Below are 21,241 nucleotides of genomic sequence, written 5' to 3'. Positions count from 1 at the left end.
AGGCCCAGACTCCCAGCCCACCCCATTCCCTGGATGCAAACTAGTACATGTAGAATGGAGAAGCAATGAGGTCCTGCTGTACAGCACAGGGAACTATATCCAGTCTCTTGGGTTAGAACATGATGGAAGGAGTTCCCGCCGTGGCGCTGCGGAAATGAATCTGACTGGGAACCATGAGGTTGCGGGTTCGATCCCTGGACTCGCTCAGTGGGTTAAGGATCCGGCCTTGCCGTGAGCTGTGGTGTAGGTCACAGATGAGGCTCGGATCTGGCATTGCTGTGGCTGTGGTGTAGGCCGGCAGCAACAGCTCCGATTAGACCCCTAGCCTGGGAACCTCCATATGCCACGGCTGTGGCCCTAGAAAAGACAAAAGGCAAAGAGACAAAAAAAAATGATAGACGATAATATAAGAAAGGGAATATATTATATATACAACTGGGTCATTTTGCTGTACAGCAGAAATTAGTACAATATTGTAAATATATATAATACATGTCATATATATTATATATAAAACTGGGTCACTTCGCTGTTCAGCAGAAATAAACATAATATTGTAAATAAACTATAATAAAAAATTTTTTAAAATTAAAAATAAAATTACTATATAGACTTTAGCCTCTATCTGGACTTTCTTTAAAAAAAAAAAAAAGAGGGGAGTTCCTGTCGTTGGCTCAGCGGTTAACAAATCCGACCAGGAACCATGAAGTTGTGGGTTCGATCCCTGGCCTTGCTCAGTGGGTTAAGGATCTGGTGTTGCTGTGACCTGTGGTGTAGGTCACAGACATGGCTTGGATCCCATGTTGCTGTGGCTGTGGCGTAGGCCTGTGGCTACACCTCTGATTAGACTCCTCGCCTGGGAACCTCCATATGCTGTGAGTTCGGCCCTAGAAAAATACAGAAAGACCGAAAAAATTAAAAAAAAAAAAAAAGAGGGATACATCTGTGGTTTGTGGTGATGTGGTTTGTGATGACTTGAGAAGATTCCACATACAATGCTTACTACACTACCAGGTACATAAATACACAATAAATAAATACCAGCCGAGATTACTACTGTGTTGCCGCTGTTAGTAACAAGATTATCGTCATCGGTTGTTTTTATCATGATGTCGTTAATCCAATTTAATTCAGCTCCGGTATGAAAAACAATGTTTGAGGACACACCAGACCTGCAGCCCACTCTCTGTCTTCAAAGTACTTAGAACATGTGAATGGATGGAAGACAAGGACTGTAAAAAGAGCAAGATGAACCAACCATCCACGGAGGGATACAGTCAGGGCTGCAGAGAGAATGCCCGTCCCCCTCAGCACCACTGCCATACACTGAAACCTCATCCCCGGTGGGACAGCATCTGCGGTGGGGCCTTTGGGAGGTGACAGGAGGGTCGAGTCCTTAGCAAAGAGGCCAAGGTGGTTCCCTCACCCCTTCTGCCAGGTGAGGACACAGCCAGAAGACAGCCATCCAAGAATCGGGACACGGGCCTCACCGGATACCAAATGACCCTGGCCTTCCCAACATCCACGAAAAACAAATTCCTGATGTTGATCAGCTACCCAGGCTCTGGTGGCCTGCTGCAGCAGCCTGAGCAGACCAAGGCAGTCGGCACGATGCCATCCACCCTGGGGAGGGGGAGTGAGGAGCGACAGGCCAGGTGGAGGGATGCAATCCTTTAGATCCCTGTGGCAGCTTAACTGACGTTCTTGCATATGATCAAGTAGACAGGACAGGTAGCTGAGGAGTGTTTTACAAAGAAACTAGAACCCAGAGAAACCAAACACTTGTTCCAGGTCACAGAGTCAACCACATGGCACCGCAAGGTCTTTCTGTGCCAGCCCGGTGTTCTGGTCCCCACAGTGCTGTCCTGGGGGCGATGACACTGGCTCGGCCCGAACGTGGGACGCAGCCCAGGCCAACTCAGCAGTATCCAGACAAGGAGAGCTATGCACGCAGGGTAACTGTACTAAGAGCCTCCCGGGACTGAAGGTGCTAGAACAATCCCATATTTGCTCAGCTGTGAATACCTGCACGAGTGGTGCATGGTCATCTCACTGCTTAGAAACTGCAGAGCTGGAGAGATCTGGTCATTATGAGCTGCAGCCAAAATGACTTTCCCTACAGTTTCCAAACCCTCAATGTCCAATGATGCTTGAAGAATGACAACCAAAAAGTGAAGGCATCAGGAGAAAACCTAAATGGAATTACACAATCACTAGGGACAAGGCACATATCCTTGGGTATCCATATGCCCCACGTAGCACCGGGGATAGCTCTTTACGCATCCTCTAATGAAAACAAGCATCTCCTTAACTTTCTTATTTTTTTCCTCTTTAGGGCCTCACCTGAGGCATATGGAGGTTCCCAGGCTAGGGGTCGAATCGAAGCTGTAGCTGCTAGCCTACGCCACAGCTCACGGCAACGCCGGATCCTCAACCCACTGAGCGAAACCAGGGATCGAACCTGCATCCTCACAGATCCTAGTCAGGTTCATTTCCGCTGAACCACGACGGGAACGCCAACCTTCTCAATCACACTTGACAAGAGCTGCCTGAGCCGCTAGGTCACTTCAAGAACTTCCTGCTCCTGCCTTGGCATCGTTCTCCCTACTCAGGTGCGAAATCTTCAAGGAAAAGTTAGTTACTTCTGAAAGAACACTGTAGAGCAACTAAAATTTAAAAATTATATTAAAAAAAAATAAGTTAGCTGCTTCCACTTCCTCTAGCTCAGACGAAATTGCTATTGGTTGGTTGGCCATGAACTGATCTTCAAAGTCGATTCTAAACACTTGCTGCTAGGTCAGCATCCATCACTCCCACAACTGGTTCAAACACTCACTTCAAAGCAAAGAGCTCCAAGCCCACCACCTTCCTAACCCGGGGTGTGGAACAAACCCAGCGGGGAGGGGAGTGCACCCCACCAGCTCCGAGGAGCCCTCACCTTTCAACCTCTGGCCCTGCCGCCTTCATATCAACTTTCACCTGACAGAAGTGCTGGCATAGAAGTTGCTCAAAAAGAAAGGAAACCCAAGAATGAAGGCAGACTTGGGAGGCTTAGCCTCGCCTTAGTGCACACCTGAGACGGTTCAAGCAAATCGTTAGGAGCTAAAGTGGATGACGGTTGTGTAGCCAGCTTTGGGGTTCCACTAGCAAACTGCTCTATCTCCCCACAACATACACCCCTCGCCAGGCAAGTCTCCACAAACTAAATAAAAATGGTGGAGTTCCCGTCGTGGCTCAGTGGTTAACAAATCCAACTAGGAACCATGAGGTTGCGGGTTCCATCCCTGGCTTTGCTCAGTGGGTTAAGGAGCCAGTGTTGCCTTGACCTGTGGTGTAGGTCAGAGACGCGGCTTTGATCCCACGTTGCTGTGGCTCTGGCACACTCTGCGAGTGTGTCCCTAGAAAATACCAAAAAAAATTAAAAATAAAAAAATAAAATAATAATGGTGACAGCTCCATGGCTGCAAAGCTGACTTTTCTTTCCAAGTGAACTATTCTTTTTTTTTCTTTCCTTTTTGTCTTTTTTTAGGGCCACTCCTGAAGCATATAAAGATTCCCAGGCTAGGGGTCTAATCAGAGCTGCAGCTGCTGACCTACACCACAGCTCATGGCAACACCGGATCCTCAACCCACTGAGTGAGGCCAGGGATCGAACCTGCAAGCTCATTTCCTAGTGGGATTCATTTCCGCTGTGCCACAACGGGAACGCCTCCAAGTGGACTATTCTTAAAAGAGATCCCATGCAAATCCAAAAAGACCAGGGACAGACCAGAGAATTTACTTTTTTGAAACAAGGTTACTGAAGCAGACAATACATGAGTGGCAATAAAAATACTGCTTTAAAAAAAAAAAAAAAAAAAAAAAGACTAAGGTCAATACTGATTGGTATGATTTTTTTTTTTCATTTCATATTAAGGAAGGGCAACCCAAGTGTTTTAGATGCCAACATTTCCAACCAGTGACTTAAGAAGGAAGTCACAGGAGTCCCCATCGTGGCGCAGTGGTTAACGAATCCGACTGGGAACCATGAGGTTGCAGGTTCGGTCCCTGGCCTCACTCAGTGGCTTAAGGATCCGGTGTTGCCATGAGCTGTGGTGTAGGTTGCAGATGTGGCTCGGATCCCACACTGCTGTGGCTGTGGCGTAGGCCAGTGGCTACAGCTCTGATTCGACCCCTAGCCTGGGAACGCCCATATGCCACAGGAGCAGCCCTAGAAAAGGCAAAAAGACAAAAAAAAAAAAAAAAAAAAAAAAGAAGGAAGCCACAAAGCAAGGTAAGACAGCAGAAAATCAAGGTCAGGAAAGCCGATCTCCGTTTGAAAGGAAGACGCGCACATCGTGATGAGGGCCGCCGGACAGGGAGGTGGGTGACCTTGACCGGCTGCATGTTCCTCGTGGTGGGCGGGCTGGACGGCCCCTCGGTGAGAGCTGCAGCGGCAAGGTACGAGGGCGACGCGGGCAGTGAGCAGCCAGCGAGGAATCAGAATGAGGCTCCTGGGTTCCGAGGTCTCGTCCAACCTGAGGACGCTCTGACCAAGTCACCAGCACCAAGGAATCAGTGAACCCAGGACTCAGGACACCAGTAAACTTTCTTACCTCCTGAAGCTGAGATTCTTTCTTTTTGGAAGACAAATTCAAGTGTTTTTCTAGGATGCCACAATACTTCTCTGTCTCCTTGTCATACTTCTTTTTGGCTTCCTGGCAAAAAAAAAAAAAAAAAAGAGAGAGAGAGAAGAAAGGAGAAAAAGAATAAAATGTTTCAGGACCAAAAGCAACCTGGGTCACGCTCTTCCTGCTCCTCTTCTCAGCAACATCATGCCCTCAGGTCACAAGAGCGGATCACCCCCTCCCACTGCTCCAACAATGCCCATGAGACCAGGCAGCCAGCCACCCAGCCACAGCCTGGTCCACCCGAGCGTCAACCGCAGAGGCGCCACCCTGAAGCCTGAAACAAGGAAAATCCCAGTATCACCGAGGAGCCCAGCCAGGGCTCCCTCCACCTTCTAAAAGCTTCCACTGTAAAACCACAATTTCTCCTCTCGAACTCACAAGGTTGTTCAAAGCCAGAGGAAGACGGGAAGTGACCTGTGAGGTGAATCCCCAAACAGGAAGACCTGCTTACAGCTTCCATGGGAAAAGTCTACACTACGACTAGATCCCGCTTTAATCAGATTCAAAAAGTAGTTCTGAGTCTACAGACCTAAATATCCTGTGATGCAATCATATCACATATGGGTCCTGAAGCTAAGGAATAATTCAAAACAAAGGAGACATTTTCTTCCCAAACATGTTCACTGCAGCATCATTCATAATTAAAAAAAAAAAAGAAAAGGAAGCAGGAGCAACCCAAGAATAGAATTTAGGATAATTAAATCACAGGGCATCCAATAAATATAACTAGGAAGGCTAGGCAGAGAGATGCAAAGATGCCCACAATGAAAAATAATAATAGCACAACACAAACTTGGTGCACCCTTCAAAGAAGGTATTTAGGAACAAAGATTAGATAGGAAGATACCTCAATGAAAATACCCAAGTTAAGGAAATGAGAAAATAAGTGGTGTTTTCTCTCTATTCGGGAAATGTGTTTTATCCTACATTATTGCGTTCAAAATAAAAAATAAAATAAATATCATGCTACGCATAATAATCCCTGCTCCCCCACCAAGTCACTGAGGAACTATTTCTATTCCCTATTTCACAGATAAGAAACCTGAGTCACAGGAGGTAACTTCTGTAAAAAGTCACGGAGAGGGACAGCTGGAGACGGAGCCCAGGTCGGGCTGCCTCCAAGCTCACATTCTCAACCGCACTTGGACCCCCGTCTTCCCTCCAGTTCCAGTGGGTGGCGGTCTGGGGGCCAGGGAGGGTCCACACTGGCCTGATAACCAGGATCCAGGGTCTAAGTGGGTGTCTCATTCCTGCATTTACTCATGGGGAGCCTCCAGGAGGTATTTTTCTGCATATCCTACAAGAGGAGAAGAAAGGGTGCAGCCAGGCGAGGAAGCTCAGACGCCTCTTCGTTCGCCGAAGCTCTAACGAGCAAGCTCCGTGTCGGGACCCCTTCGGCCCTGGAAATACGAGGCACAATTAACCAGTCAACAACTGGCATGATTCCTGGTGCCTGCAGGTGCCATGAAAGAAACAAACAGGGTGCAGTCACAGAGATGACACAGGTAGTGCCTGAGCGGCCTCACTGGGAAGGGGGTGGGGAAGGGCAGAGTGAAGCCTTCCAGAGCAGGAGGCAGCTTGCACAGATGCCCTGAGCCTGCGCGGGGAGAGGTCACCAAGGCTCTGCCACCTAAGGCTCTGCCAAGCTCTCGTGCTGTCAGGACACCATTTGTCTGGCCAACAGCAACATTCAAAGCCTCAGAGTTCCCACTGTGGCTCAGTGAGTTAGGAACACGACATGACATAGTATCTATGAGGACAAGGGTTCCATCCCTGGCCTCGCTCAGTGGGTTAAGAATCTGGCGTTGCCTCAAGCTGCGGTGTAAGCTGGAGACGCAGCTCAGATCTGGCTTTTCTGTGGCTGTGGCATAGGCTGGCAGCTGCAGCTCCAACTCGACCCCTAACCTGGGAACGTCCATATGCCGCAGGTGCGGCCTGAAAAAAACAAAATGAAATCTAAGCTTCACCGAGTGGGCAGAAGCATCATATGCCCATCCGAGCTGGCACGGACCCATCTCTACAAACCTGAATTTTGCTTGAAAGCCTTACATTCACAAACAATTAAACATACAGAAGCCAAGTGAAAACAAAGCTGAAGGAGCCTCCTTCCCAAGGAGAGGAGGCAGAGAGGCAAGACCCTTGACTCAAACAGCTCTTTTCCTTCCCAGAAAGCGGTGACTTTGAGCCTGGGTTCCAACTTGAGCAAGTGCTCGCACGGCCCCACCACCAGCCTCGTCAGCAATGCCAAAGAGAGAACTCATGCTGGCAGAGTCCAGCTGGCCAGACGGGGGAGAAGAGGCCGGGGAACCTGAGCCCAACAGCTTTCGGTGACTTTTGGACAAGCCGAACGTCCACGTTCCGTGTTCAAGGGGACAGACAGAGCTCAGGGGAGCGGAAGGCAGCCTCTGTCCTGAGCAAAGAGCAACCAGAATTCTGGGGGGAAGAGCTCCACCAAGACGGAGAGCACGTGCTGTGAGACGGGAGGGTGACAGGACTCCGTCACCCAGGTGCCAACCGAGAGAGATGCTGTTCACCTTCCAGGGAGTCCACTGTGGGTGGCAAAATGGATCAAGGACAGAATTAGGATCCTGGAAACTATGCCCAGCTCTGCCCAGAGCACGGCCTCTCCAGGACTCAATTCCCTCCTCCCTAAACTAAGCATGACCAGTTTCCCCTTTCAGCTCAGAGACTAACCATGACGTCAACGAAAAAGCTAATAAATAAGCACACCCACCCCGTCGGAGGATTGATGAGATTAAACCGCATCCGGTGCTTGGCAGGACGCCTGGCCCATGAAAAGCGCTGGATAAAATCCAGTGAGGAGGATGGTGGGGGCAGCCCCGGTGGGGGCGGGGGCGATAAGGATGCCCACCACTCGCTTTTCATGTCCCGGCACCCGGCACAAATTGCCATCACATGCCTACTTGCATCAGTCTGTCCAGCGCCTTTCTCCCTGCACGCGAGCTCCGCCACCACATGTGCACTGCCCGCAGCAGGCTGTCGCCTGTTTTCTCATGAATGAACTGTGTGTATGGCCTAGAGTAGCTCCCACAACAAACGCTTTCATGACAGGTGTTCTGAGCACTCGTAGGAATTCACTCCTCCCTTCCTCGGGCTAACTCTGCAAGGTCAGGTCCATCGCTACGGCCGTAGCTTAGCCTGGGGACTGGCCTCCCCGCGTGCACATGCCAGCGGCACGAGGGGGATGTGAACTCACGCAGCCCAGCTCCACCGCCCACTCTTCACCACTCCCCCCAATTCTGATACAGCCCAGCTTCAGGGGCAGGAAAAGGACACTCGGAAACCTAACCCTAGGGCCGATACTGTGTCCTAGCCCAAGACCAGTCCTTCCCCCCAAGGACTCCAACTTCTGCTTCCTTCAAGGAGCAACAGGTTGTTATAGCAACCGAAGCAGCAGCCCAGCAGGGAAGAGAAGCAGGAAGGGTAATTTTAGCATCATTCAGGCAGAGTTCAGAACCTGCCACTTGACCGCTGCAGAGCCCTGGCTGCCTCGGAGGCAAACGCGAGCCTGCTCCCTAGACAGCCTTCCGAAGAGGCTGCTGTTTCTCAGTGTTCTCTTAAATGTACCCAGGCCTGTGGTATGAATGTGTGGGTGTGGCGGTGCTGCAGAGGGACAGGGAGACTGAAAAGAGATAAAACAAAGGGGGCGGGGCCAGCCATCACCCCCAATGTCCTCAGGGGACAGGAAGGCGAACATGCTTTGGTGAGCGACTCACTTTTTTTATTTACTTTTTGTCTTTTTGTCTTTCCTAGGGCTGCACCTGCACCACATGGAGGTTCCCAGGCTGGGGGTCGAATGGGAGCTGGAGCCGCTGGCCTACGCCACAGCCACAGCAACGCCAGATCCAATCCACATCTGCAACCTACACCACAGCTCAGGGCAATGCTGGATCCTTAACCCACTGAGCGAGGCCAGGGATCGAATCCACAACCTCATGGTTCCTAGTCAGAATCGTTAACCACTGAGCCATGATGGGAACTCTGGTGAGCGACTCTTCCATTTGTTTTCATTCTTGTAGGTCTCACCATCGATGGCCCTCAGAAAAGTACCTGTTCCTGTCATTGCGATCCCTGGTATCAACCCCAAAAGAAGCCCACTCAGACCGCCACCACTCCCCCGTGATAGCTGGGATAATAACCCCCCGCCAGAGCCGAGGGAAGAGGCCAGAGTGAGAGGCGTCTGCACGCGGAGGGAGAAGGGCCTCCTGCAGGGATGACTCAGTGCACGGGTCTGCTCTGCTGCTGCCCACAGCCCTTCAGCACCTCCAGAACCAGTGGCGTGTGCCGGCAGGAGTGGGAGGCACAGGCCCCAAAGCCACTAAGGAGCAGCTGCTCACTGGGTCTGCGATGGCGACAACTCTGGGAGGGGCCCTCGGCATTTTCTCGTCTGTTCCTGGGTTTGTTCAAGGTCTTGAACAAAATCTTAGCAGAGTAAGACTTCCTTTAAATTGCACGTTCCTTAACAAAACCTGATAAAGCCAATGAGCTCTAATGTCTGCGTAAGTGATAACTGTAAAACTGCTCAGAAAGTGCGACCAGTTGCAAGGGAAATCTTTGCCATGGTCCCTCCTCCCAGCAATGACCATCCGTCCTTCTAAATAACCCTGACCGAACATCTCTTTCATGCTCTAATCATATGCATATAAATTGTTACAGCCGTACCTGCAGCACAAGGAAGTTCCCAGGCCAGGGGGTCAAATCGGAGCTGCAGCTGAGATCTGTGCCACAGCCACGGCAACACCAGATACGGGCTGTATCTGTGACCTGTGCTGCAGCTTGTGGCAACCCCAGATCCTTAACCCAGTGGGCCAAGCCAGGGACGGGACCGTATCCTCACAGAGACAATGTCAGGTCCTTAACCTGCTGAACCACAATGAAAATGAACTCCCATTTTCATTTCTAGAAAGCAGGTGCGCTTAGTTGCGGGGTGGGGGAGACCCCACTTCGTTATATTCTGACTGTATTTTTCCCACTACCAGCAGGCACCTCTCATGGCCGTTTCACAACTGAGTAAAATCCGCATCTTCTCAACAGGCAAGAGGGTGACATTGCCCAAAACCCCCTGCAGGTGGCGCATGGGACTGCAGCCAAATGACTCTCAGTTCCCCAAAAAACAAACAAAAAAATAGGAAGAAAACCTTGAAAATCCTTTTGCTTTTATTGATTCCAATGAAAACACATTCGCTGCAGGTGACCTTAACACTCTCCTGAAGGTCAGCCTGGCTGGGGTTTCGTAGGGATTCATCACAGGGCAGGGGACCCTGGAGAACCCACCTTTAAAAAATGAGTAAAGTTCCCTTCTAAGGTCTTTCAGTAACAGGTTAGAATCAGCCAAGTGTCAGCTACTGTCGCTCCAGGACAGTGATAACAAAGAGTGACCTCTGGGTGAAAGCAGCACCACTTTTTGACCCATACAATGTGTAATATATATTTTTAAAATATTTGCCAGGATTTAAAAAATGAAAGAAAAAAAAGCAAGTTTCATATAAAACTCTGACTTTTTGGTTTCTCTTTAAAAAAATCAAAAGATCTAATAGCAGAGGGCTCCTTTTCACACAGAGCAAAAGTGGGCTAAGAAGAGGGTCCCCTCGCCCCCAAGGTCCAGGGGTAACCCCTTTCCTAGGCTCTGGTCCTGGGCCCCCGCCATCAGGACACGTCGTCCAAACCCACGGGTATCTACTCGCTCAGAGAAGACGTGGCATCCACCTTGCGCTGACTGCTGAACCAGCTCCGCACAATCAGATGTGGAAACACAAAGAGACTGCACTGGAGGTGACCCCTCAGCCTCACTTCCACCTTCGTGAAGAAGAGATGAGCTGGGCTCTACGATTCTTCGTTGGCCCAGAAGACCCTTAAGCAGGTGGGCTTAGATTCTCTGAAGAGTTTCTGAAGGCGGTGTGTTTTCCAGACCTCTTGCCCTAAAATCCCAGAACAAGGCTGGCGCAGTTCTTACCTTAGCAGCCCCAATCTGCTCCTTCCGAAACTTCTCCAAGGGGGTGAGGAGCACCTCGCTGGCATTCTCGATCTGGGGGGGACAAGCAGGGGTGGGGGAGGGGACACAGGCGCAGGATCAGTAAAGGATCAGAGCAGCCCCTGCGCAAAGTCTCCCCGGGTCTCAGCGTGATATCCGAGGAAGCAACACGGGGTAGGCGTCAGCAGGTCACAACTCCTACACCAACAGCACGCAAATCAAAGTCCAATCATCGGTGCAAAACATGACATTCTTGGAGTTCCCGTCACGGCTCAGTGGTTAGCGAATCTGAGTAGGAACCATGAGGTTGCGGGTTCGATCCCTGGCCTTGCTCAGTGGGTTAAGGATCTGGCGTTGCCGTGAGCTGTGGTGTGGGTCACAGATGCGGCTTGGATCCCACATTGCTGTGGCTGTGGTGTAGGCCGGCAGCTACAGCTCTGATTAGACCCCTAATCTGGGAACCTCCATATGCCGCGGGAGTGGCCCAAGAAATGGCAAAAAGACCCAAAAAAAAAAAAGAGAGAGACATTCTTCCTGTGCGTGATGAAGATAGATATTGACAAATAAAAATGAGGCCCTCTAAAACCTAAGTAACCACACCGTAGGCAGAGAGGAACTGGGGACACAGAAGGGTCGAAATTTCAAGCTGCAGGTCACCTCTTCTGGGAAATGCTCGTGCACCCAGGTTGTGTTTAAGTAGACAGAGTTCAAGGAGATCCACACGGCGTCTAGGTTAACCCAGCCCCGCAAAACCCTCCCTTCGGTGGCATGGAAACCATCCAAGCCTGACAGTGCGGCCCCGCCAGTTCTGGGCTGGGGTCGGGATCTTTGGGACTCCTGGCCACGAGCTGCCTCTCAACTTCATCTCACAGGGCTCGCCCCTCTCGGGTCCTGCCCGCCGGCTGCACTGTCACCCTGCGGGCACCTCAAAGGGGCCCAACCTGCCCCACCTCTGAGCCTGTGCATTTGGCTGTCCCCTCAGAGGCTCTGTCCCCACAGCCTTGGCTGGGCAACTCATCACTTAATTCAGGTCTCAGCTGAAAGGTCCCCTCCTTCGGGAGGGCTGCCCTGACCACCAAGGTTAATCCAAAGAAACATCCCACCACCCTCACAGCCTGAGTTTTCTTCCGAAAGTGTAAGCCAGCTGAAGTTTTCTTTTTCTTTTCTTTTTGGCTGCACCCGGGTCAGGGGCTCAATCTGAGCTACAACTGCAGCAATGCCGGATCCTTTAACCCACTGTGCCGGGCTGGGGACCAAAGGCCTCTACAGCAACCCAACCCCCAGCAGCCGGATGCTTAACCCCCTGTGCCATGGCGGGAGCTCCCAGGGGACGTGTTCTGGTTCACCATTACAACATCTGCGCGTGTGCACACACACAGCACTCTCTCATCAATGCTCACTTGTCTATCGCTACCCCCAAACACAGAAGAGTGATAAAACAAAGGAGCACTCAAGCGTTTTTACAACAGCTACATGAATGCAGGAAGTATTTCTGGCTTGGCTGCCAACTGTGTGACCACGGGCAAAACATTTAACCTCTCTGGGTTCTAATTTCCTCATCTGCCAAATGAGTGGGTGGATTGTTCCAGCTCTAAGAGTCTATGGTCTTTTCTAAGGCCACACAATACTTCACAGTCTTTCCTTTTAAGTCATTCATTGCTCACGCGTCGCTCGACTAATTATTTCAGGAATCTCGCCACAACAAAGCATTATTTTTCTAAATCGCATGCCTATCCGTCGCAATGAACCCAACAGAGTAAATGCCAGAAGCCAGAGACGGGCACAGCAAAGAATGAACTGGACATGTCGGAGGAGAAAGCGGCAGGTCTCCAAATTTATTGCCATTTGCCTTTTTCTCAATTTTCAGAGCCCTTATTTTACTTTGTTTTAATTTTTTATTTTTTTAGGGCCGCAGGTGCGACACATATAAGCTCCCAGGCGAGGGGTCGAACCGGAGCTGCAGCTTCTGGCCTACACCACAGCCACAGCCACGCCAGATCCAAGCTGCATCTGCGACCTACACCACAGCTTGTGGCAACACAGGAACCTTAACTCACTGAGGGGGGCCAGATATCGAACCTGCATCCTCATGGTGACTACCTTGGGTTCGTTTGTGCTGAGCCACAGTGGGAACTCCAAGAGCACTTATTTAGAAGAGAGCATTTTAACACTAGCGTGGGGCAATGTTTAACTCTTTTGATTTTTATTGTTATCTGATGTTGCTTTACTATTTCACTTCCGTCTTATCCACAAATCAAGTTTAAGTCTCTGAAACTCACAACGGTGCACGGAGCCCCTAAGCCAGTGGTTGCCGGTTCTCAACTTTGGCCAAAGGTGAGGCTCACCTGGGAGCTTTTCAAATTCCCAATGTCCAGGCTGAAGCCCAGCCCGCTGCATCAGAATCTCTCTACTCTGTCCCAAGCATCAGTACTTTGTAAACTCCCCAGACTGATACGATGGGCATCCATGGGTAAGAAGCAGCCCCAACCAGATGCTAAAATACCAAAGCCTCCCAGCTAGAAATCACGACATCCAAATCCTCCCCCCAATCTCGTTACCGCAGCCTATCAGCCCTCGCGAGACCTCACTTTTCCTATCTGTTGAGTGAGGGCTGTAGACGGTGAGGAATAAAGCCCGTCCGAGTCTAAGAGTCTAGGACTGTAATTTCCACTCAATTCCAAGCACTGTGCTGATATTGGGGGGGCACCGTAGCCCACTCCCTGCCCTTCAAGGTCTGCTGCTTCCTATGGGGGCACAGACACTTGCAGTGACCATCAGGACATGGTGTGGTATGTACAGAATCAGAGGCATGAGCCAGACGTGGAGGAATGACGAAGGATGGCCAAATATCTCAGGAGTCAGGGAGGGCTTCCCAAAGAGGTACCGCTTTGCTAGGCTGAGCTGAACTGGCGATGAAGCCGTCACAGGGTGAGGAGGCAGGAAAGGGGCCTGCGATGGCCAGATACTCAGACACAGACAGCAGGGACTCGACTCACTGACGTTGACAATAAAACTGCAGAGGTCAGCTGAAAAGTACAATCCAGTCATTGTTCCCTGACCCTGGACCACGGCAATCTGCAGGGTATTCGTCATGATTTGCTCACCACACCCCCCACCCCCAAATAATAACGCCGCCAAGAATCAGACTCCAAAGAATCACTTCCCTCTCTGAGGCCCCAGCACGTGCACAAACACACAAGCTCCCCTCCGCAGCCACCCACCACCAACCCAGCTGCTGCTGCTACCACCCTCCTGAGTCTGGTTCAAGAGCCCAGCCGTGAGCCACCAAGGCCAACGGTGTCTCTCTCTGCAGGGCAGAAAGTGAGGGGCTTCTGCTCTGGGTGGAGTTTTAAAGAAATGCCCACTGCTCTGGTACCACCTGGGCTTGAATCCAGACTGTGCCCCTTATTAACTGTGTGGTCTTGGACATGGTACCCAACAGCTGCAAACCTCTGACTCTTCATCTGGATGAGAGGACGATAAAGGTCCCACTTGGCAGAATCACCATGCGGGTGAAAAGAGAAAATGCGTGGCTCCACGATGTCTTGGTAGAGGCTATGGACCAAACCTCATCCCCTCCAAAATTCAGATATTGATACCCTAAGCCCTGTGAGGCAAGGAGGTCATTGTATCGGGGTGGTTCTGATGCCTAAGCAGCCTGCATACGCAAACGCACACCAAAGGCTGTAAATCCCTCAAGGTTAAGAAATCGAAAGCTAAGGACAACCCATCACAAACCAGTAGGCGTTCCCAAATAAGGCCACAGCTTAAGCCAGAGTCAATCAAATCATTTCCTTGCTTTGCTGGGCACAAGTCTTTGCCCTAGCTCCTGGCGGTAGAGTGCTGCTCACCACTTCCAGGCTAATGTTGCCCAATTTCAATCGATTTTTGTTCCAATAAACTGTTAAAAACTTAATATGCCTCTGTTTACCCCTCGCCATCTCCACTGTGATAGAATTTGGAGATGGAGGCTTTCGAAGATACTTAGGTCGTGAGGACAGAATGCTCGTTATGGGACTAGTGACCTTATGACAAGAGAGAAGAGCTTCCCTCCAGCCCTTCTCTTCCCTGTGCAGAAGGAAGCAAGGAGGTGGCCGTCTGCAAGCCGGGAACAGAGCCCTCACCAGGAGCCATATCAGCCAGCATCCCATCTGCACAACCGTGAAAAATAAATGTTTGTTGGCTAAGCCACCGGGTCTACGGGATTTCATTACGGCAGCCCAAGCAGACCAAGACAAGAAACTTATTCCTAAAACCATGGGCTGTTAGCACGAGAAGAGAAGGAAAATGCTCATGGATGGACTCTCCCCAGGCGCTGGAGCACTGCTGCCTCGCGACAAGCCCACCTGGAGTCAGGTCAGCGTGCAACTTCATTCGGGCTGTCTTAGGGAGAAGAGGGGGCTGCAAAAGAACTTCCTGTGGATGCGAAATCCCTCATCTGTGAATGCTGAATTTATTCGGAATAAATCCTAGTACAAACGCTATCTAAGAACCTGGAGATCAGCATTTGGTTCTTTTTTTTTTTTTTCTTTTTTCCTTTTTCTTTTTAGGGTTACACATGTGGCACATGGAGGTTCCCAGGCTAGGGGCCCAATCAGAGCTTCAGCTGCCAGCCTACACCACAGCCACAGCAACGTGGGATCCAAGCCGCGTCTGCAACCTACACCACAGCTCACGGCTACGCCAGATCCTTCACCTACTGAGCGAGGCCAGGGATCGAACCTGCATCCTCATGGATACTAATCAGGTACATTACTGCTGAGCCGCACGGGGACTCCAGCATTTGATTCTTGAGTTTGCACACTGCCTCTCTCTGAAGAACTCGGTGTAGTTTCCATCACCTACTCAGTGTGCACTGAGGGGGGGTGCCTACCAACCCGGCAGGCACGGTGTCAGGGGCTGTGGAATGAAAAGTGAAAGCGTGCGCCCGGGCAGGTTGGAGGAAGTGAGGAGAAAGGGAGCAGGGTGGGACATCCTCATCCTGCCTGTGGGAATCTGGGGCTCCCCAAAGTTAAGTAATTCCAAAGATCGACCCTAAGTCATAGACTTTATATCTACCCCTTAGAGTGGATCTTTTTTGGTTTTTTTAAGGACGGCACCTATGGCATAGGGAGGGCCCCAGGCTTGGGGGGGAATCGGAGCTATAGCTGCTGGCCGACACCACAGCCACAGCCACGGCCACACAGGCTCTGAGTTGCATCTGCGACCTACACCACAGCTCACGGCAACATCGGATCCTTAACCCACGGAGCGAGGCCAGGGATCGAACCTGCAACCTCATGGCTCCTAGTCGGATTCATCTCCGCTGCGCCACGACAGGAACCCCTATGATGGATCTTTAGAGGACCCCATGTAGTTCTGAGGCATCCAGGGTAACCCTTTAACATTTATGAAAGGCCTCAAACCCGGCAAGGATGCAAAGATGAGGCTTGCGCAAGGGCCCAGAGCACTCAAGTGACGGAGCCTGGACTCGAACCCTGTTCCTCTGACAACAACTCCTGTGCTCCCTCGAGGTGCTCACACTGCCCAGGCCCCAGGGCAGCCCAGCCACACTCACCATCCGTATCCGCTCGTCTTCAAGATTCCTGAGGACAGTGGCAAACTCCTGCAAAGACCTTGCTGGAAAAGAGAAAGGGGCCATGAGGTGGACATAGAGCGGCAGTCCCCTAGGAACCCTTCCCAACAGAGCCATTATGTTACGGATTGAAATCTCTTGGCACCGGCAGAGCCCAAGGACAACCCTTCCCAAGGCTCCCTTGTGCTGTGATCATTAACCATTAAATGACCCAGAAGCGCAGGATACCCCACCGGGCACGCAAGAGGGCAGGGTTTCCTCCAAGGAAAAGACCTGCCTGTTCCTGAGCGGACCCAGGATCGATGGGATGCCGTCCAGCCCCCGGGCTGGAGCGGGCAGAGTTCCTCGTAGGAGCTGAGGCATTTCCTGCCCAGGATCCGACCTCCTCAACCTTTGCTGCGGGGCTGCGTCAGATCCAACCTTTTCCCTGCACCAGAGCTAAGCAAACAACACGGCTGGTCTCGGAAGCCCCGTCTCTGACTCTCCTCGGGCTCCTCCTGAGTCCTGCAGCCTCTTAGGACTGCAAGGCAGCTGGCAGCACTGCTGTCAGACCCCCTCCGCCTGAATCATTCCCCAAGGCAATAAGCATTGCAGGCAGTAGCCCTGGGGATGTTCGAGACCTTCCGGTCTTGGTGGGGAAAAGCATCCCTGATTGAGGAGTCCCCTGCTCTCCGCCGTCTCCCCATGGCCTCCGACCACCCCCGGACTCCGACATTCGGCATGGGGACAGGGATTCCCTCAGCGCCTGGGGGCCTAATTCATTCAATGGGAGCATCTCAACTCTCACTCACTTAATGGAATCAATCAAGATGCCCAGTGGAAGAAGAATAAGGTGCCTGATTTGACAGTGCAAATAAACCCCTGGGCTTTATTTGATGATGCCCGTGAAGACGGAGAAGGTGTGCTGAGGAGTGAAGCAGCACACGGCGAAGGGATGAATGCTCCCCATCTCTCACCAAGGAAGAAAAGGGAACTGGGGGGTCACTGGGACCTGGACCCTGAGCCTCCCTCGCCATCTGAAGGCGGCGGCAGCTACAGGATTCCAGCCAGGTCCTGCCAGGCCAGAATGCGGGGCCTGCTGACCAGACTCCCCAATTTTCCAGGAAGCTGGAAAATTGGAACTTGACAGGAATTCAATGTACATAGGGTAATCCAAATTTTTTTTTTTTTCATGAGCATCAAAGAAAACACGGCTGCATTAGGACCCCGGCCCACGAGCTCGATCGCTTTTAACCACTGATGTCACCCTTCCCCCATCTACCCCTGCTCAGCTTTTGCTCTAATCCGCCAGGGCTATGATGGGCAAAGAGCGTCACAAAACCAGGCAGCAGCTGCCTGCTGAAGGAGGGCAGAGATATGGACCCCATCACCAACCTTCACGCTTCCCCCACAGCCCAGAGGGTAAAGCGAGACCTCCCAGGACTCAGAGAAGCCTGGGGAGCCCTGGCCCCTGCCCCTCGCTTACCTCGGCCCCCTCCACTGCTGCCACAAGCCTTCTTTTATGGCACTTTTCATGCCTCCTGTTCCCCGGGGAGACGCAGCGAGGACACTGCAAGGTGTGGGAACCAGTGACCTTTCAAGAAAATCTTCTATGAGGTGAGGACTTACCTATACACATTTCGTCATCTGTTTCTGCATCTCCTATGCACTGAAATTTAAATTCATTCAAGGAATCTGCAAATTTCCGCTTCGCCGAAGACAAGTCTAGCAAGAAAAAGAGTAAAACAAATAAGTAAATAAAAGAATTACTGAAATCAACTGCCTTGCCTATTTGCTGCACTTTTTTAGTCCTTCAACTGAGACAGCAGCTAGCAGACCTGCTCTTGGATCCACGTCAAAGCCCAAAAGAAAGGACATTCCAAAGAGTACACATTTGTTTATGGCATGAAATGACCCATTTGCTTTAGACGTTGATAATTTGGGGCTGTGTTTCCTCTAATCACTCTGGTCCTTGCCGTAAATCCTCAAGCTCCACAGTGACACTGATGCTGCCATCTCCACCTGACACGGGTGGGAGCCCACTTGCCTGAGCAGGGCTGGGAGGAAGCCTGGGTCTGAGCCCACAGGGGCCTCTACACATGAGCAGCCACGGCCCCGGGCGCCGGCTCTGACACTGGCCCTCCACCCCTCCACGGGGTCCGCGAGGCTGCCCTGATGGCAGACTCAACCAATACACCCCCCGAAGCCCAATGCACATGACAAACTGGCATTAGGTAGGGAGCTGGCATGAAGGGCCTGGCACTGCCCATCCCCGTGGCACTGGAGCACCCGGGCCTCGTCTTCTGATCCAAGGACGCATGAGGCCCGAGTTTGCAGAGCAGAGCGGCTGCCAGCCTGACAACGCTCCACCTGAAGCGGTGCCCTGAGTCGCCTTGTTCCAGCCCCGCCAGAGAACGAAGCGCTGGCAGCGTTCTGAGTTGGGGCAAAAGCACCCCCCACACATGGTATCTATAAAGCAAGCTCTGGGAGACCCTTGACAAATTGAAAAAATAAGCTTTCATTTAAGACAGTAATAAAAGCCAATGATCCTTCCTGAACCCTCAGCTTCTGTGAAGGGCATAAAGCACCAAGGTACCTTTAAGTGGCCTGACAGACACGGCTGCTTGGCACAAATGTGCTTAACTTAATTCCACGCGCAGCTTCCTGCAGATTAGGCTAATCACTCAAATTACCCCCGGACATGTTTCCCTCATTGAAGGCGAAATGGCATTAGGTTCAAATCCCGGAGGAGGGAAACAAGAGGTCTGGCTTTAATAAGACGCTGGGAGGAGGGGCGGGGATCCCAGATGAGCAGGACCTGTTGGGATAAAAGCAGCCGCGGTGCCCAGCACTTCAGTTTAGCTCTTAGAGGTGTCCCTTGAGGTTAGGGGTCACTTTTGCCCATCTTTGGGTTTGGTTGGTTCCTTTCCTGTCCATGTACCTGCTCAGTATGTACTGAATAATGGGGGGGGGAATGACTATATACAAATCCAACCCCTGCTTTGAGCTCAATAAGCCCAGTCTTCATCCCGAGCAAAGGAGCCAGTGAAGAACCAGGCAGGCCCGTCCCACTGTTCTCGGCTCTACGACTCAGGCCAACCAGGCAGCTCGTGGCTACCAGGGGCTCCTGCTGCAGGACAACCCTCCCAACCAGAGCTTAATGACACAGGTCCCCAGGTGGTTGCGCCAAGCCCTCCACTGGGCACCAGAACAAGAAGGCACCTGCGGTGGAGGAGAACGCCGGAGCCGACAGCCAGTAGCCTCTGGCCTCTCCCTGAATCAGTCACTTTAATGGAATAGTTCTTGGCAAAAAGTCTAGAGATGCTGGCAGGGAATGGGGCACCATCGCTTAAGACTGGCCACCGCCAGGCTGGGGAGATCCCCAAGAACCACAGTACTCCCTGGCAAGTCAGGAAACAAAGAGATGCAGCTCAAAGTCAGAACACTGGGGAGGAAGGATGGGCGGCCACAGGCAGGCAGGAAGAAAACAAGGAAGAATGATCTTTCCGAGTTGAAGACGAAGCCCTGCAAGTGGCCCAACCACACAGTGCGTGGAATGTGAGCAGGTGGTACGCAGTCTCAGCTTCCCAGGACGTCCTCTGATCAGAGAGGACGGCCTGAGCAAAGGGCAGAACAGGACTGCTTCTCCATGTGCCCATCAACCCTCCTGTGCCCCCAAGAGGGCGAGACAGGCTCAAGCTGGGCCATCGTCTCAACAAAGCAGAAAAAAGGAGCAACGTCGGCCAGGCTAGGGAAAGCTCCCGCCGCGCCTCAAAAGCCTTGCTGCCAAAAGGAGAATCGAGAAGTGGCTGATAACGCACAACGGGCCTTTGTGGGGCCTTCCACGGCAGGCCCAGCGAACCCGGAGCAGCCTGTGAGCCCGGCCCTCTTCGAGGTCACCCAGAACCCCAGCACAGCACAAGCCGAGAAGCGCTGCCGGCCCCGCGAAGCTGATAAAGAGGCCGCTCCCCTGGATGGGACATTAGGTAATGCGTCCTGGAAAGAGCGAGAAGCCCAGTTCTAGGCTCTGAAAAGGCACTCACCATGGGCTTGAGTGACTCCGGCCCGAGAAACTCTCTGGACAAAGGTACAGAGGACACCTGCGGCATCTAGTCCCCGACTTCGGGGCCATCGTCGCCAGCTGGCTTCTCCCTTGCGCTGCACAGGGTCCTGGTTATATACTGATGAGCCCCTTCCCCAGCCCCCTGCCCTCACTCCACCTCCACTGGCTCCTGGGTTCGAATTTCAGGTCCCTCCTTTACCAGGTAGATAAGTAACCCTGGCTTAGTCTTAACGTCTGATAGAAGTATCAGCCTCTGAGAGAGGAGACCTCCCTAGGCTGTCAGGAGATCCAGCGACACACATGTAAGCACACTATAGTGTCAGCTTGGGTTCCAAGCAAGGCTGGGCCGTTCCTCCTTAATACAAAAGCCCTCCAGTAACAGGACCCAGAGCAGGTAATGACTGCCAGTCAGAATAGCCATTAGTAAATCTGCAAATAACAAATGCTGGAGGGGGTGTGGAGAAAAGGGAACCCTCCTTCACTGATGGTGGCAAGGTAAATGGGTACAACCACTATGGAGAACAGTATGAAGGTACCTTGGAAAACTAGATATAGAACGACCATATGCCCCAGCCATCCCACTCCTGGGCATATATCCGGACAAAAATCTCATTGAAAAAGATACATGCGCCTGTATGTTCACTGCAGCACTATTCAGAACAGCCAAGACATGAAAACAACCCAAATGTCCATGGACAGATGAATAGATTAAGGAGATGTGGTATGTATACACAATGGAATATTACTCAGCCATAAAAAAGAACAAAATAATGCCATCTGCAGCAACATGGATGGAACTAGAGACTCTCATACTGAGTGAAGTAAGTCAGAAAGAGACAGACAAATACCATATGCTAGAACTTATCTCTGGAATCCAATATATGGCCCAAATGAACCTGTCTACAGAAAAGAAGCAAACTCATGTGGAGAACAGACTTGTGGTTGCCAAGAGGGAAGGCAGA

The 21,241-nt window shown here is 51.6% G+C and overlaps 1 protein-coding gene across 14 annotated transcripts in view; it reads right to left on the bottom strand.

The window, feature by feature from the left end:
• The window catches only part of ARHGAP26 (Rho GTPase activating protein 26), a 476,857-nt gene that overhangs the window by 317,558 nt on the left and 138,058 nt on the right, over positions 1-21,241 (bottom strand). For all 14 annotated transcript variants that reach the window (XR_002342097.1, XM_013987610.2, XM_021085444.1 and 11 more), the window contains exons 2-5: positions 17,846-17,941; positions 16,220-16,281; positions 10,645-10,716; positions 4,596-4,697 (exon numbers count right to left, since the gene is read on the bottom strand). Coding sequence is in view for 13 of the 14 variants with exons in the window: in XM_013987610.2 (XP_013843064.2) it covers positions 4,596-4,697; positions 10,645-10,716; positions 16,220-16,281; positions 17,846-17,941 (332 nt within the window). In the remaining variant the exon portion in view is untranslated. The remainder of the gene's footprint in view (positions 1-4,595; positions 4,698-10,644; positions 10,717-16,219; positions 16,282-17,845; positions 17,942-21,241) is intronic.

Source organism: Sus scrofa, chromosome 2 (assembly GCF_000003025.6).
Source record: "Sus scrofa isolate TJ Tabasco breed Duroc chromosome 2, Sscrofa11.1, whole genome shotgun sequence".
NCBI lineage: Eukaryota > Metazoa > Chordata > Mammalia > Artiodactyla > Suidae > Sus > Sus scrofa.
Note: the sequence above shows the minus strand (reverse complement) of the source record. Positions and strands in the feature narration are given on the sequence as shown.